The 18,297-nt window shown below is 38.6% G+C and overlaps 1 protein-coding gene across 2 annotated transcripts in view; it reads right to left on the reverse strand.

Moving 5' to 3' along the window:
• Csgalnact (Chondroitin sulfate N-acetylgalactosaminyltransferase) overlaps window positions 1-18,297 on the reverse strand; it is a 49,109-nt gene that overhangs the window by 3,102 nt on the left and 27,710 nt on the right. Inside the window, exons 6-10 of one of the 2 annotated variants that reach the window (XM_011307388.1) lie at window positions 6,315-6,428; window positions 2,750-3,593; window positions 2,450-2,632; window positions 2,095-2,242; window positions 364-613 (exon numbers count right to left, since the gene is read on the reverse strand). In XM_011307388.1, the coding sequence (XP_011305690.1) occupies window positions 560-613; window positions 2,095-2,242; window positions 2,450-2,632; window positions 2,750-3,593; window positions 6,315-6,428 (1,343 nt within the window). In that variant the 3' untranslated portion in view covers window positions 364-559. Of the gene's footprint in view, window positions 1-363; window positions 614-2,094; window positions 2,243-2,449; window positions 2,633-2,749; window positions 3,594-6,314; window positions 6,429-18,297 lie in introns of those variants that run through there. The other variant, XM_011307387.1, reaches the window with a different exon arrangement.

Below are 18,297 nucleotides of genomic sequence, written 5' to 3' on the forward strand. Positions count from 1 at the left end.
ACTCTACACCCCCCGGAAACAGCGGTTTCTCTTTCAGATACAGCCACAGCATCCCAAAATTTGGATTTTTAAAATTCCGAAAAATATCTTTCGTTTCGAAAAACAAAATTTTCACACCCAATATGTCACTCAAAAAAAAATGGCGATATCTTTTTCATTGTTGTTTTTTGTTTATTGTTTCCGAGTGGAAACTTTTGTTCCATAATTTGGAATTTGTTTAATCAAGCGAGATAAAATTAAAGGAAAAGGAAAAGGGTAATAAATAAGGGTAATCATAAAAAAATAGAGGATGTGTTATGTAATTTATATGATGATAAAATAGTTTTATTGATTCAAAGATACATAATTTGTTTTACAATGGGTGTTCAGGTACCTTATGTAATTAAACAGAATAAAATACAACAAAAATTAACAGGATAACATAACAATTCAAGCGGTCAATCAATCTTATGTAATTAAACAAGACAAAATATAAAAAAAATATCATCAGGATAACAGGAGAACTGAAGAGGTGTTCTGTGTAAAATAAAAAAATTCGAAAAAATTCGAAGTCGCTCCCCTAGTCAGCTAAAAGAATTATGGAGTTTTCCTCAAACGTGACAAACCAGGCTTGCTGAAAATTGCAAACAGGCGTCATGATGATAAACCGGAACTTATAACCATAAAATGAAGTTATTACCGTTGGCTATAATTTTGAACAGGAAATAATCGTTAAAAAGGAATAACAATTTCTCACGTCGATTTGGTGGTAACCGTTAACACTCGACTACTTGGCTCATAGCCGTAAGGGATAACCCGATGAAGTGATCTCTCTCGCGTCTAATGACCCCTTCACCAATCCTCCCACTAGCTGGTTTGCCATTCCTAATTCCGATCGATGGCCAGCTTATTAGCGAGCAACTTTCGATAATCTCGTTATCCCAACACCGAAAGCGAGGAGGCGAGGTTATCGAGTGACGGAGGTAAACGAGATATCCAAGCAGCCCACGACAAAACCACGGAATTACCCCCGGGCTTGGATCAACAACCTCACACCACCTCAGTTACGATTTTCGATAACTTGAGGGAATGTTTCCCTGTCGAAGGGTCAGAGAAAACTCGGCTGAAAGTGTTTGAGAAAAGCTTACAACTATTTTGGCTGTTTCAGAGGCGTCAAGAGGATTTGACGGATTACAAAGTCGTTCGAAAATCTATCGAATTGAACACTGACAATAGAAAACTACACAAAAAAAAAATATTATTTTTCACTAGTGCAAGATTAGACTGTTCATGTGTAAAAGTTCTAAAAAATCTCTCAAGTCAATTCTTTAGCTTTTATGATGCCTTCAAAGATAGAGTTCTGCCTTAGGAATTTCAAAATTTTCGAAGCTAGTGTCTAAATCATGAGCATAAAAATATGATCTGAGGTGTTACTACATTGCCGTATGTCACGTCGATACTTTATACCTAAAACCTATAAAATCCCGTCACAACTCCGATCCATTGAATATATTCGACAAAAAATCCCGAACAATGCAATGCATACCGCCATGAGGTCAACAGAGTGATGGAAAAAACTGCTTATCGCGTTATAACTATCCGAGAATTTTCCAAAACGAAACGATCCAGTTCCAACACTCGTCTGACTTTACGAGGATCGTTCCACTGTTGGCTTTCGTATATACGTTCACTACTTTTTTCCTCCTTACTCTTGACTCGATCCCAATCCCCAGTGTAACCCGCCCTCAACCCCATTCCAACAGGCATTCGGGCTTTTCCGAGAATACAGTGGTTTTTCAGTGGTCTTTTTATCCCCCTCCTGAAATCGAGGGTTGTATTCTCCGAGTAACGGCATCACACTCAACAGAAATGTACTCCACGAGAATATGGTAACATTTCGAATGGGTGTACGTAACGTTACTCGTTATCCACCGTATTGTCGTATCCCCTCAGGGTATTGTTGACTGTTTCCAAATCCGCTCTCAGATTTTTTCAACCGAATATATTGGATGATCGTAGCAGTACTTGGATAATCCAAGCTAATATCTCCCTGACTTTACTCTCTACCTTCGCCATTTACCCTTTTCTCACTCATAAAGTTTTGTTTTGACTCACCTTTGGATGCCAGATATGATAAATGCCAGGATCTGTTGCTCTGATAACTTTGATATTACTCCTGACGTACTTTCTGTAAAGGGTAACGTCCTCACCACCCCATCCCACTATGTCCTCGTCAAAGCCACGGACCCGCAGGAAGTCTGATCTGGAATTATTCGATTACAGGGAAATGAATCTTGGATGTGCTGAATAATCACATGAACTGCCAAAGGAAATTACTAAGATTGTTGCGAGTCTACTCGAAGAAGGGATTACAGTTTATTATCCGAAAAATTGAAAGGGAATTGAAAACAATTGGGTTGAATTCCGGGGCTATATTTATCGGATGACAATACATATGGAAGAAACTCACCTGTACTGGCAAGTCATGCCATAACCAAAGTCCCTCCAGAAACCCGTGTCCCTAGAGATAACAAGTTGATCCTTCTCAGGTGGCACCTTGCGCCCCTGAAGCGTGTAGACAACATGAGGATTGTACAGGCTAAAGACAATGGGATAATAGACCTTGCGTCCTGGTGCTGTATTCCAACGGCATCTACATCACACAGGAAGTATTTCTCAAATTACCCTAGCATGAAAGCCCCACTTAGAACAGAACGAGCTAACTTTTCCACAGATACCCCGAGGGTCTTGGAATTTTCATAAAACTCACCTGTCAAGGAATCTCGCACTGAAGACAACATCCACATCGCACATGAATAGAAGAACATCACCCTCTCCATTCCATGCTCTCTCAGCGCCAACCCTCAGGCCCTTTCCCCTGGAGAAGGTTTCGTTGAGAGCCAACAAGCGAAGATTCTGATTAGATCCTCCACTGCCCCGAGTCATCAGCACCCTAGACATGATAGCTTGAGCCTCGGAGAGTCCCTCAGTACCAAAATAAACGACAGTCAGGTGCACTCGCTTGTCATTCTTCAATCCAATCTTCACGAATTTGTCCATGAAGCTTTGGAAGGTACCAGTTCTACCGGACAACGGTAGAATAATATGGATCAACTCTTTCTCCTTCGTCTGCTGCCTCTGCACCGATACAAAATGAATCGGTGCGTAAGGCCTCATCATTACGATTTTTGTGTACCCAGGATTCAATACCTGGAGGCCTTTTTCGTGACTCTTCGTCTTAAAGTACATCTCGTACTGTGTCCCGGTGGTTGGTTCAACTCTGTAGAGGCCCTCCAGAAAATCCTCAGTATTGTACCTTCCAGCCACCGAGGAGATGTTCTTGTTGAGTGTGTCAATAGCCTTGGAGACAGCCTCGAGGATGTCCTTTCGTTTGAAGCCAATTGGCTTCTCTACAACTCGCTTGCCTAAACCCAGATCGACTGGGTAGAGGCGGGATATCGTGAAGTGACTGAATGCTATAAGCTCGTACTCATTGTTGAGGGGTAGGCCCTGGGCTATTTCGGCAAACTCAACTTGACGTCTTGCTGCTAGGCAATCACCTATCTCCGTGGAGTTTATCGAGGCCATCGTTTCCGAATGCCCCGGTGGCCCACCTAAACATAAAGAGATAACTCCTTAAATTAATCAGAGAACGACAATAATGTTAAAACATGAAAATCGATAAATGGGCGTATATGAGAAAACCAAAGCACCGGATTACTTTACGACAGGAAACACGATCCTTTATTTCTCCAAGGGGTCTCAACCCACCGTAACGACAAGGCGTTTGGTTACGTGTACGAATGGAGTTCGAAAACCGGTATGGCAGAGGATTTTGATACAACGAAAGGAGTCTCGAGCACGCGATTCACGTGGATAAATGGCAGCAGAAGAGAGAAATAGTCTCCTCTGTGCTCGAGGAAAATGGCAATACACATTCCTGAAGAAGTTAATGCTCGGTAGCTTTAAATTTACGTTGAAATGCGTGACTTGTTCGGCAGTTCTCGTAACTCTGAGAGGGTTTTTATTAGCTTCAACATTTTAATGCTCGTAGTGAGAGAAGGTTAGAGTTACTCGTAATGGGAAATAGCAGCTCATGGTTTTAACTCAGTGCCTTTTACGAAGAAGAAAATGAGATGCGAAATGGTAGTGAAAGGAAAGAGAAAAATGAGAGAGATAGAGGGGAGAATTGATAGAGACAGATGGATGGTAACAGCCGGGGAAAAAGGTTTAGGAGTGAAATTGTAAAGGATAGACTAGACCTTTGTGAGAATCTTCAAGAGGGGATACTGAAAGTAGTGGCAGTTGCAAAATGCTTGAAAGTGCCGCTCTCAGCTCTTTACCTTGACTAAAGCCAAAAGAAGAATTGCGCGCTGTTGTTTTTAGGAGCATCTTGCAGCGTCAGTCGACAGTTTTGTTACTCTGTTAACTTCCGTAACGACAGACGCCATTATACAGTCCCTGTCCCCCTCCCCCCCCCCGCACCATTTTTTTTTTCTTCAACTCGAGAATGTTTATTCAGGAATTATAGGAGGGCGGTAATTGTTCCCCTCATTGTCATTAAATTCTTTTGAAACGTTCCTTTTCATAAATGGAGTAATTAAATTCTGAAGTAATTCTTGTTTGAATGGAAAGTACTTGAGATTTTATGAGATTTAATACTGACAGCTGTAATCGTAAAAAATTTTCACCGGAAAGGCGTCAATGTAGTCGTGGCTTGTTGGAGATGTGGAATATGAAGAAGAGCATCCGGGATTTCATGATTTCTCAACTTGAATGGCCGCGACGAAGTTGTAATGGAGCACTCTGGATGGTGTGGGGTGAGAATCCTGGAAACAGGAATGAAGCACATCCGCAATGCTGGTGGAATGCTCTCTGGAGGGATGGAGAACGACGTGAGCATCGAAAGACGCTCGTCTTCAGCTAGGCGTACATCGTGTCCTTTCGTCTGTCCAAACAACGGAATTCACCGTAAAACTCCAAGTTCTTTATTTCGCTTCCTTCACCGTCACATTGAGTGCCGACTCAAATGATTCATCTGGAGGGCGAAAGTTTGTTGAAGAGGACATCTCCTTTTGCAGCTTTTTCGTTGGATCAAAGTAGCAGACAAACCAGCAACATTAAATTGTCCGCAGCGATGTAATAATGATAGCAATCAGCTTCGATTCACTGTGAAAGTTTGGTGGAAATTCCTCTGGTATACCGAAGAACCGTCACAAGTTTTTCAATGGGAGCAGGAAAAAGTTTCTTTCAATGGACATTTTATTCTCAATCGTCCCATTCATCTTGCCATCCAACTGCATCAGCGTTGAGCGGTCTTCAACCACTGACAGTATTTCATGACAGTATTTCTCTGTATTGTCTTTTTATTTTCTCAAGATTAATAACCAAGAGTCTGCATCGTCTGATAACACATCGCCCCCACACATCCTTTCTCTTAATACAACAGCAGACAGTTACACAGTGCAACCAGTAAGCTCCTTACTCACCACAAAGCCATTGTTTACGCACTCACAAATTACACATAAACTTGGGCTTCACCACTTCCCACAGTTTCCAGCTTCTTCACACCTCTTGCCCTGCCACCACGTACCAACAATTTGTAATGTCTAGCGCGAGAAACAAGTGTCGCTTGCTTGTCATCACAAAGGCCATCTTGGTAGCATGCAAATTCTGGACAAATATTTTGATTCAATTTGTCGGGGATACAGTACACGATTATCCAACGTGTCCATTTGTGTCGTTTCGGAAACGGACTAGACGTCAGTTCTCATTACTGTCCAGGCGTTATCAACCGACAACCAAGTCCCAGGGATCTTACCTAATTTGGGTCAGCATTTGCCGAGTTCACCGAGCAACTAACGATTTGGAGAAGTTGGTCCGAGGGGAATTGAATTGAAGTTAAAGTCAATTTCGAGGGAATTACGGGTTGATGGAATGATTGGAGATGTGAAAATGATAATAATTTTCTTCGTCAAATGGCAGTCGTATGCTTTTAAGTCGTAATTCGAAAGATTATGAGAGGCACATGGACTCAATGTCACAAAAATGGCATAAACTTGAGAGGCCGTCATGAAATTTCGAATAACGGCACTCCGTCATTTGAATCCCAAACGATCTCATAATATTGAGCAGCTATCATGAAACTTTGAGTATTTGGCCTTATTACTTCAGTGTCGATGAAATATAAAGCGGATGCTGTGAATTACTGTCGCAAAATCATTTATGCAATTGTGATGCAACACAAATTACCACGAATCTACACCATTTACACAGTAACGTGTACCAAAGTATTTTTATTTTTATCGATGTCATAATGACTTGCTACGACTTACCAGTCAACTGGAGAATTTGTAGTTTGAGGGTGCGAATCTCAGCAGTGAGTCTCTCCAATTCGAGCTTGGTCTCCTCCTCTCTCTGACTAGCTTCACTTGCTGGTGTGATCGGATCTAAAAAGAATAACAAAAACATTCCATGAGTGATGCTATTCCATTAATCAAACCCACCCAACTCTGAACTCAGCATAATACTGTCTAAACAGTGACAGATGCACTCTCGTAATGCATGTGGACGAATGTAAAAGGACGCCTCGTATGTACGTGTTGCGGGAAGTAAATTTACTATAAATTTATGTGTGTAAGTGTTTGTGATGCCTTGCAGCATTATCTCGTATTTCAAGCCCCGTGGAATAAGCGCCGTGGGCTTTTGCTGTGTACGACCGCATCAGTTGATGTCCATGCGCCTCTAGCTCGGGTAAAACTTTTCCCTTGGATTTCCACCCCAAAAGCGTCGAGATATTCTCGTGATAGACGCTTATCCGGCACCGGCTTTTATGGTGTTCTCGTTTATGGCCGTTGGTTCTACCTCACTTTCTCTCTTCCACACCAGTTTCTCGTTTTCTCAGGGATGTACCGCTGCGGAAGTACCAACCGACTAGGCCAGTTATATTCACTCCCATCGTACTGTTTTGGCCACCAAATTTTTCCACAGTACCAGCGGGGTAGGAGTGGGGGGGAAAATGTCATTGCGGTTTATGAGCTGAAAAACTTCAGACCGGTGTCTTCCCTCTTTTCAGTAAAAATCTTACTTCAACTAATTTCAGAGTTGGCGAGGATTATTTGTCTTATTCTACATCAATGTACCGAGAAATTTATTACGACATGCTAATTTTTGGTCTTTATCTCTAGATGAATTACTCCATTTCAATTAGTTTACGAAATGGATTGTATCTGGCGAAAATTGCATTTTCTTTTTTTGTAAAAATCGTGAGAAAATGAGTTTCGGAGAAATAATCTCGATCGTCTTGAAGAAGCTGAAATAAAATGGTAGCGATATTGCGTTGAGTTCTGTGGAAAACCCTCGAGGAAAATAGATGGGCGTTGATTACAGATAATAGAGCGAGAGGTACGTGGTATCTCTGTGATAAAATCTCGGGGCAAACTCTTTTCCTCGGAGTCCTATCGCGAATCGATCTCGAGTTTTGATTGAGGGGAGTGCATTAGACACCCAGCTAATCGCTGATTGGATACCTCCGGCGAAATGATCGGAGCAGTCGATTTAAAAATAGGAAGGGAAGAATCGAAAGATATCCCCGATTTCAACGATAAGAATTTCTCACCAATTCACACGCCCAGTCAATTTCAGGCACTCTCTGTCAAAGACTAGAGGACTGATGATTGCAATTTATCAAAGAGCACATCTGGTTGGTGTAGACGGGAAAAATCAATGTGATGGGACAAAGAAATGATTGATAAACCGCAAAGTGCTTCGGCATGAGTGGATCGGAGAGAATCAAAAAGTAAAAAATGACACGAGTCACGTTCGACTTGATATTTCTCATGTTACGAATAATTTCAAGTCAGAAAGAAAAATATTGAAAAACTTCTGTAGATAGTTTATACTAATACCTTTCATTAAAACAATAAATTATTAGTATGGCGCATGACAAACTTTATTTTCAAAATAAATGAGTGGATCGAAGAGAATCAAAAAGTAAAAAATTATACGAGTCACGTTCGACTTGATATTTCTCATGATACGAATAATTTCAAGTCAGAAAGAAAAATATTGAAAAACTTCTGTAGATAGTTTATACCAATACCTTTCATTAAAACAATAAATTATTAGTATGGCGCATGACAAACTTTATTTTCAAAATAAATGAGTGGATCGAAGAGAATCAAAAAGTAAAAAATTATACGAGTCACGTTCGACTTGATATTTCTCATGATACGAATAATTTCAAGTCAGAAAGAAAAATATTGAAAAACTTCTGTAGATAGTTTATACTAATACCTTTCATTAAAACAATGAATTATTAGTATGGCGCATGACGAACTCAATTTTCAAGATGACTGAGAAATTTAGTGAACGTCTCTAATTAAAATTGAGTGCAAACATTCAATAAATTTTTCACAGCTCATTTTAAAAATACTTAGTTTAAATAGTTTTACGGGTTTTCCGGTGGTAAATTACAAGATTTTCTCATTAACATTTCTTGCGAGAAATTCAAGCTTTCAATGATTAAAACATTTCGAACTTCAACTTTTGACGGACTATTTTTTTCGGTCTGAACTCTGAGACTCGGACAACTACGGAAGAGAAAAATGAGGAAAAAAAAAACGATAGCTCGTTATTCTTCAAGTACTTCATGAGTTTTTCCGATGGAGGCGCGGGTTAGAGTGAGGTGGAACGAGGGGTTTACGACCAGTGTAAAGCATTGAGGATTCGGTAAGTACGATAAATCGCGTACGTTTCTTTCCACTGGGCTCAACCTTCCGCCTCCCTTCGTCCACCAGTTCCAGTGTAAGTGAAATAAATGTCTCTGTTCATGGCTTAATGGGCTGAGATACCGAGAAAACTACAATGGAAGTCCTTGTTGCCTCTTCTTTTGGGGATCTTCTGTCATCAAATGACGGGTCAACAAGAATTTCAAACTCTTCCACAATTACTCTGAAAATTTCTGGTCTATTTTACATTGACGAATCAGTTAATTTCTCGATTATTCCGATAACTCGTAATTTTTTAATTTTCTTGAATTTTTAATAAACTGAAGATTCGGCGTAAAAATTCAGGAATACAAAATCATAAAGAATATATAATTCAAAAAAATGATTTTCACTCGCTCGTGAATTACAGTTCAGTTCTAAGCAACATTTTTGTTATCTTCTTTTACCGATTTCCGTTGGCTTTTCTTTCCGTGTGGTTAGAAATTTCGAGATTAGAGAATCTGAGGGTGAATTTGATAAAATATTTATTTGCGTGTGCATGAAGTAAGTTTTCTCTCGAATGAGAACAGAATGCGATGGATCTGGAGCCGTAACGGAGCCCATCATTAGCAGAGATGAAGAATGAATGAGAAACAGAGAAAAGGGCAGAACAGGGAGTAAATAAAGTGAAGGTAACATCGAAAATTGAATAAAGAGACGTCAGTGAATGGTAATTACTCGTACCAGTGTTGTTTCATGGAATGAATCGTGGGCATGCAAACTCCATACCTAAAACCCTCCACCCAATGCCACGTATACACAACTATTCATTTATTCTTTCCAAGCAGTTACGTATTCAACGGCCAGAAGTTGTTGGCCGCGGGCATAATTTAAAATTCACGTAGGTAAGACTGCAGTTGTTTTTTTTCATTATTTTTTTCAAGGGAGATGGAATTGTGCCAGAGGATTCTGCGGACCAGCCATTCCTGTAGACGAGTACGGGAATGCCTTCCAAACTTTTTTTTTATTCTTTTTTTTTTGTGACTGCTCTTTTTAGGGGTCCCAGTGCATTCTTCACTGGATTTCGCGGCGAGAGTTGAACGGGAGAAATTTCCCTGATTAATTGAATTCGTTTCTGAACCATTGGCAGATGAGAAATTAACTGATTTGCTAATTAAATTTCATGTCACGTTACTCGAAAAGTTTTTATTTTTCCACTGGCTGCCAGTGCCGTAACCATGGACTGACGTAAACTATTATTTTTTGGGTGCATACACGGAGAGAAATATTTAGTAAAAATTACGGAACTTTCAGTTCACTTACCGATTACGGAGTTGATTCGAAAAATTTAAGTGACGGTATCGTTATTTTTCACCGATAATTCAGATAAAAATTACGGAACACCGCGGAAAAATTCCGTGACTTTAGTTAAAAATTACGTGACAGTTCCGTAAAATTTCCGACAACCACATTTCGCTCCAGAATTACGGAAAATACATGTAATTTTTATTGAATATTTCTCTCAATGTAAAGAACGGATTATCATGTCCACTTTTATCCACGGAATGGACAGACAAAAAAATCACCCCTCCAGAGAAAAAAAGTAAGCGACCAGCTACTGGATTCGTCACACCACGTTTGTATGCGTAACTGAGTGCTTTTCACCCTCGACCCTCTTCGATTTCAATGGGTAAATCCACCCCCTATTCTATCCCCCATATCCACTAGCGTTTTACTGTTATATATACATTACGCTCCTCTCAATGTGCGTAACTAAACTGCAATGGGATGTACAGGGTGTCCCAAAACCCAGCGTCCAAACTTCAACCCAAAGGGGGTGGGAATTCTGGATCGAAAAGTCCGGAGCAATTTTTTTTTAGCAATATTTTTATTTCCCCTGAGAAAACCAGCCCCAGTTTTGGGTTGTAGTTTGGACGTTGCGTTTTGAGACACCCTGTATGAAAGAGGGGGATCAAGAGGGAAAAGAGGGGCACGTAGAATCGCGCGTGAGATAGCAAACGAGAGGGATCGAGGATCGCATAAAGATGAGGACATGCATACGTGGACAGGTGGGAAACAAACCACCAGAGTGCACTCACGTGTCGAGGGAAAAAGACGAGAGAAATGTTGAATAAATGATGGAATTAAATGAGAAAATTTAATGGATATTCAACGGATTTGTCTTTTGATATTTCAAGGGGATACCTCATCCCAAAGATATCAATTATTTTTACATTATATATTTTTACGATTCATTGAATTAACGAAGAATTTATCTGAAATAAATGGAATGGAATTCCAGAAATTTAAGCACAGATTGCGAATCTTTATTCGATGCGACTTTTTTTTTACCCTTGGAATATTCAATAAATGTGAAAATGAAAAATATTTTCGTTAGTGAGAAATTCCAGGTCATCGAAATTATGGGAATTTGATAAAATTGTTATTCAACGAACGATAGAGAGAACGGGATTGAAACACCGGGAAACATTGAAAATCATGCTTGCCTCGGCTTTGAAATTCCTTCTTTATTTTCTTTTCAATAAAAAAAATACCGCGAAAAATAATGAAATATCGCCGACGAATAATCGACAGATTGTAATAAAACAAAATCATTCAACAATAAATCAACGATAATTCGAGGTGAAAGTGGAAGTGGGTGGAATTGAATTATCACCAAAATTTCATCAATTGGAATGGTGTGACATCCGAAAAGCCCGTATACCTTTGAAAACTCCGACATAATTAGACAGATTGAGTAATGCCCACCGAAAGGGTTAAATACACCATGAATATAGTCAGAACGGAATGGGAATGATTTTGGAGGAACCTAGAATACACGTTTTCATGGAGGTAGGTAAAGCCGGCGACACGGTTGCATTAACAAACACGCTTGGTTGCCGACACACCGGAAGGTAAACCCCACCTCACAAATTCACCGGGGACACCAAAAATCAATGCAATCACTCAGTCTTTCACCATTTCAATAGTTAATATCGATAGCAATAATAATTACAATTGCCAAATACACCGGATAAATATTAAGTAAAAACGATAAAACTGTTTTCAGTACACGAAGAGAAATATTTAGTAAAAATTACGAAACATTCAGGTCACTTACCGATTATGGAGTTGATTCGAAAAATTTAAGTGACGGTATCGTTATTTTTCATCGATAATTCAGATAAAAATTACGGAACACCGCGGAAAAATTCGGTGACTTTAGATAAAAATTACGTGACAGTTCCGTAAAATTTCCGACAACCACATTTCCAACTCTCAAACTCTCAAATTTTTTATTGAATATTTCTCTCAGTGTAATTTTTATCAATCCGGTAAATTACGAAAATAAAAGTGTACATTATTCTATTTTAATTACCAACTGAATTAAATGCAAGAGACCATTGGAAAAGCCGTCCTTATCCCCAAATTTTGCATTCATTATCCACTCTCATAATATATTCAACCAAACGTGATAAAATGCACCAGAGAGAACTAAAAGATTTCCTAAAATTCAATTTTCGTTATTCCCTGGGAAATGGCTATTGTTAGAGAAATACATCTCCACGAAATAATTGAAAAGTTTTCCCCTCGCCGTGAAAACTCATACCCAGGCATTACTCCAGTCCTCCAACACTTTGCAGTATTCCTGAGACCCCGAATAAAACCCGAAGAAGAGAGAGAGGAAAAAATAGAAATACGAACGAAGAAAGCGAGAGAAAAAAAAAACATCTGGTGAATGGAGGAGAAAAAAAAAAGGGTGAAAGAAAATTCCCTCGGTTTCTCTGGAATCTGAGGACCAGGGGATAGTGAGGACAACTGATGGTAGAGGAGGAAAATAGGAAAAGAGGGAAGAGAAAACTAAAACTGGAAGAAACGATGCAACGACCGGAAAGCGATAACGCCTTTTAACGAAACTCCCTGGCACCGTTTATCTAACTCCCTCTCTTTTTCCCCTAGACGCTAGTTTTGGCCTCTGGAATTTTCAATGCTTTTCCCAGTGTCTTTTGGCCACTGGCTCTCCTATTCATTTCACTCCCTTATCCCGAACTTCCGCGAATTTGCGTTGCCCGATGCTGAGGTAAAAATTTGTGGGTCCCAGTGTTTCGGGAATAATTCGGTAATTAGAATAAGATGACAGAAGAAATTGGTGGAGTCATTAATAATTTTTTTCCTCCTATTGTTACTATTTTTTCATTTATAACTTCACTCATAACGTAAAGTACTGCTTTTGTCATTATCTTAACTCCAATTAAACAAAACGTCAATCATCTTCTAAATATCTTCATCATTCTCTTTTTACTTCTTCGTCATCAAATTTGAATGAAAAAAGAGGTTGGAGCATCTTAAAAAAATGATAAAAAATAGACGAACAGTATAAAAATTTAAAAAAAAGCCTCAACAGTGGCAATTGTAGTAATTGGCACTTTTTTCGCTATTTTTATACTGTTCGTCTATTTTTTATCATTTTTTTATGATATTCCAACCTCAATGTAAATAGAAAAATCCTCCTACACTAAAAAAAAGATTTTTGCCAAGAATATTTTCTTCTCACCAGTAAATCTGGCGATCACTGTGTAAATACTCCCATAAGACACTGATGCCAAATATATTTTCTTGTGATAGTAAGTATTTTTGGCAAAAGAAAATTTTTTTCTCGGTGTCTGGCCTTATATTATTTTTCTGTAAGTGCAATCTGTCAAGTAGCAAATTACGTTGATACATGAAGGAGGTAGAATAATTTCAAGGCTCTACCGACGTGCTGCGAATGGAGGCCGGTGGTTTCAGTGTAAAACCCCTGGGCTCCATTGGAGCAGCTAGTAGCATGATCTCCAAGGACTTCAACCGTGCCTCCACTGCCTTGGGCATTCTACCGTACGTTTCAGGTACCAACTGGGTTACGGAAATGTACACACTGGGAATACCACTCCACTCGCTCGAGAATTCTACCAAAATTGCGGACTGGAATTCCATCAGTGGATTTTGTTGATTATTCATTACGTCATTACCTAATCCAATCACCTCTGGGTCAACATCAACCAAGAGCCAACGAAATTTTTTAATTTTCCCTACAAACAGAATACTAGGGTAAATTTCCATCATAAATAAATGTCTCCAAAAATAAACCTTTCAACGTATAGAAAACCATCGCTCGAATATAGAACACCCTGTCATCCTTTGAGCTCGATAAAATGCGAGAGTTGAAGGGGTGAAACTTTTTCTAATTTTGAGTTTGGACGAGTTGGTCTGCACTCGGCACGGAAAGACCCGGTGAAAGGGGTGAATTTACAAGCGCAAGGCAAATTCTGGGGACGAGGGAATCGATACCCTGTTTGATATAACCAATCGATCGATGTATCGTCTGTTGAAGGCACAAAGCTCGATGATTGAATTGAATGCTGGGAGTGCACTTTAAAACATGGATACACTAGTCGGTGGAGGACAACCCAGATGGTTTCCAAGTGTTTGGCCAATGGTTTCTCGTGGTAATAGGCAGCCTCTGTTTATGAGAGGCTCCAACCTCTGTCTCGTCATGTTAAACTGGGAGCTCTCGGGATGAATCGAGTGGAGCAAACAGGGCAAAATGCTTTTCAATACCTCCATAACGACTATTATTCGATACACTCAGAAAAAAATATCGTCCCTCCAGTATATTTACTACACGCAAATAAATTTCTAGATTTTTCCCAAGTAAATGAAGTTATGAAATTAAATTAGGTGTTTGGTATGAGTAAAATATTTCTACTGTCTAATTATAATATTTTCTCGAGGAATTTTTCATTTCTATTTTTATACCTTTTTCGGAATTGCAATCAATTTCTTCCGGCCAGCGGTATTTCTAAGATAACCAGCAACTTTTGACGTATCTCCTTTAACTTCTCCGCGAAATCCTCTAACTATCGTTGATAGTACAATCAGAGATTCATTGACTTGTCGTAATTATGCAGATCTACAAGCCCTGAATTATCCTCCAAACGTGTCAATGTAATCGAGTTTTCGAGACGCCAAACTTAGCATCCTCTATTATTTTCAACTTATCTCGAAAAATAGAACGGACAATGACTTTTACCCCAAATCCATTTAATCCCAAGAAAATTTGAAAGAAGATTGCGGAGAAATAATTAATGAATTAATTGATTGATGATGAATGAAGAATAGATTGGTAAAAGCCGTTACAAGAATTGTGCGATAAATTTTCACTGATGACGTAACGAACATTCATGAGGGAGAGAAAACGTTAGATTTTTCCTAGACGATAAATAATGATTTTGGAAGACATTCTTCTTTATCCACCGGGTGAGTTTAATTCCGTAGGTGGGATTATTACCATAAAAGATGGAGGATAGAACGAAAAATTCATGCAAAGGGTAGGCGTGGGAGTCATGAATCTCCTAGCACTTGGGCCACGCCCTCATTTTCGTCCAGGAAATCTTTACGAAAAGTGTCTGCAAGGTTGACTGAGAAAGGTCATAGCTCCCTATACATTGCCATTCAATTTTACGGAACAGAATTGGGGGAATAAAACAATTTGTCGGCGCGAGTGGAACAAAAAATCGCTTTCCCTCCTCCAAAATCACAAATCGCACACCGGAGGCTATACTGAATTGTTTTTTTCTTTTCACTTTCCCAATTTTACCATTGGGGAGAGTTTTATTGTCATCTATGAGACGAAAATACGTAAAATCGACCTTTGGTTCATGGAAAATTCGATTTTTACAAAAAACCACGTTTCGACCTCAAAGGCGATAGATGTGATAGATATGGTAGATGTAGTAGATGGAGCCCTGGGGCAACGGTAAAATAAATTTGTTATCTATTTCTGATATTTCCCTCATCTCTAAAAATTCGATTATCATCTACTAATTGACTATCCGTAGAATCCATCGTTCCGGGAAGAGAAAATTTGATTCGTAAATCTCATAAATATGCACGTGAAAATCCCCTGAATAATTAAACCAAAAACCAGCATCCTTTTAATTTCTTCCGCGAGGTAAAATTTCCACGGGAATTAGCTGAAATACCATCGAGGGAATATGATATAATAAAAATATTGAACAATGCATCTGAGTGTTATTGAGTTCGTGGGACAAATTTTAATGTCAAAGGCAAGCATTGAATGACCCTTATTAAACGAGGGCGAAATTGTAAACCACGCTTCACCCTTTATTTTCCATGTAATGACCCCAACGTCCGCCGATAATATAATTACACCGGGCTGGCAGTGGTCCCCGGTTGTACGCCTTTATTGCCCCCCAACCACCCTCTGGTACACGCCCATCGCCTCTAAACAAACCCATCCCCAGATCCAGTGTCCGTACGACTCCTGAATAATATGAGTCGCTCCCTATCTGTCCTCTTACCTCTCACCTGAATATTCATTCGCCGTAACAACGTTTTCCGGTACAACCCTTGCTATTCTGTAAATTCACTAACTATGTGCACCCCATTCATGTACAGACTAATCTTGTTAGAATATCGAGGTTGGAATTGACCATCGAAAATTACTATTCTCTTAAAAAATAATCTCGCAATGTCAAAGTTGAAAATTTATTTTCCTGATGGTAATGTAAATTGTAGATATCCCCTACCCCGGTAAAAAAAAATTGTAATCGGAATATTTTTTCCAAATTTTCAAAAGATTTCTGGAAAACTTTTCGGAAGATTTTTCTTTTGAAACAAAAGAAAAATCGGGAAACAAAACAATTGTATTTTTGGGAAATGTCTTAAAAAATTTTTTTTAATTTGTTTCGAAAATGTTTTTTTATAATTTTCTACAAATTTTTGCGACTATAATATTTTCTTTTAATTAAACTGTTGTTTTCTTACTTTTTTGATTTTTCAATATTCTCAAAAAAAACGCCATCTAAATGATAAAAAAAAAATTCCTATTCAAATTTTTGAAAAATTTTTCAAAAACTTTCCCAAAAATAAAATTGTTTTGTCTTCCAGTTTTTTTTTGTTCCATAAAAAAAATTCTCTGAAAAGTTTTCCCGAAATATTTAAAAATCTGGAAAAAATATTCTGATAACAATTTTTTTTTACCCGAGTATATATGACAATTTTTAATGGCTATCATCTCTGTCCTCTTTGCTCTGTCTAGATCCGTTAATATTTCATATTTTTCAATATTTCATGACAGCGACAGATAATTAATTATTTTTTTTCTTACGAGCATTCCGGTGTTTTATAGTTCAATCTCACCTGAACTTTATTATCGGAGTGAAATAAAAATTTGAGTAGTTGAGATAGAATTCTCGCGAGCTCTCATTTGTGTTGAGAGAACGACTGTTCCATTTCCTACTGCAATTCATATGCCATAGAAAAAGCGGTTTAATTACTCGGTGCAATCTCATCCCTTCCAGTGCACTTCATCAATGGATAGATGTTTTATACTGTTTCGAATGCATCACTCGGGTACATGGAAATTTGCCTCTTGACGTGCATATTTTAGATTTTATGGAAGAAGAGACTAAAAGGGTTGTGTTTACGTCAAATATTTGGCTCAAGTCTATTTTTGTTGGGGTGGGTTTGTCGGTTGGATTACCCAATCTCTTGGTTCGGGTGGATGATTCGATGGTATGAGGATAATTTAATTAGGGTGATTCCTGTGGCTCAGTGATGAGGAAAATAGAACACTCCAGGGCTTCAGTATAACTCATTATTTCAGGAAGATCTTGGAAATTAGTGGAGGCAAATTTTACCAGTCTCTCACGCGGCGAGGAAAATTCATAGAAAATATTCCACAGAATTTCGCGACTACGGGATTAAAAATTTGTTTAAACAAAAGTTGAACCAATTAATTTCCGGCTAATAACTAATTTTTTTTTGTGTACCTTTCAATTTTTCATAAATTTCTGGAATCTAGTAAAGGAAATTTTTTTCATCAAAGGAAAACGAGGAAAACGAGGAAAAATCCATTCGATTCAATTGTATATTTTTTATAGAGTATCGATTAGTTGGAAATTGTTATTAAGTGATTGTATGACAGAAATTTTGAAAAATTGAATTCATGGGAAAAATGAAACGAGCAACAGAGCTGGTAACAAAAAAAAAACAGATTATTACCCCAGCGGTTGAATTTCAAAAGGAGTGACAAGGCTCTCTCTTCATGCACAGGGGGTGCATGGACCGGATTTTTCCCCGATTCACCTTTGAAGCTTTTTGGGTGCATCGACGTGGATAAAGCACTTCTATGGCGTAAATAGTCGCAGACATGGAAGCACTCGAGATTGATATTTGCCAGTGGATGGGGGAAATATCCTTTTTGTGTGGAAATTTTTCTTTCGCTTCCCGCCTTTCATGAGGCTCACGAATAAACACGATGGTTAAACGTTCGAGGATTATTCGAGCTAGCGTAGAGTTTTTTTAAGCATTTTTATATTAGATTTGTGCATTACCAAAAATACAACGTGTTTGTATTTAAACTGGTGAGAATTTTTAGTGAAAATTTTCCCAGTCTCTGGCAGAAATTATGGAAATTATTACGCGAATTTGGCCTGGGGGTGCGGAAAAATTTGGAAAATTCATCGCAAACACTTGGAATGAATGTGCGTGCGAAGTAAAAGGAAAAAACTCACTTTTCCTATTTTTCGAAAATTTATTTTGAAAA

This window comes from Fopius arisanus, unplaced genomic scaffold (assembly GCF_000806365.1).
Source record: "Fopius arisanus strain USDA-PBARC FA_bdor unplaced genomic scaffold, ASM80636v1 scaffold00053, whole genome shotgun sequence".
In the NCBI taxonomy this organism is placed as follows: Eukaryota; Metazoa; Arthropoda; class Insecta; order Hymenoptera; family Braconidae; genus Fopius; species Fopius arisanus.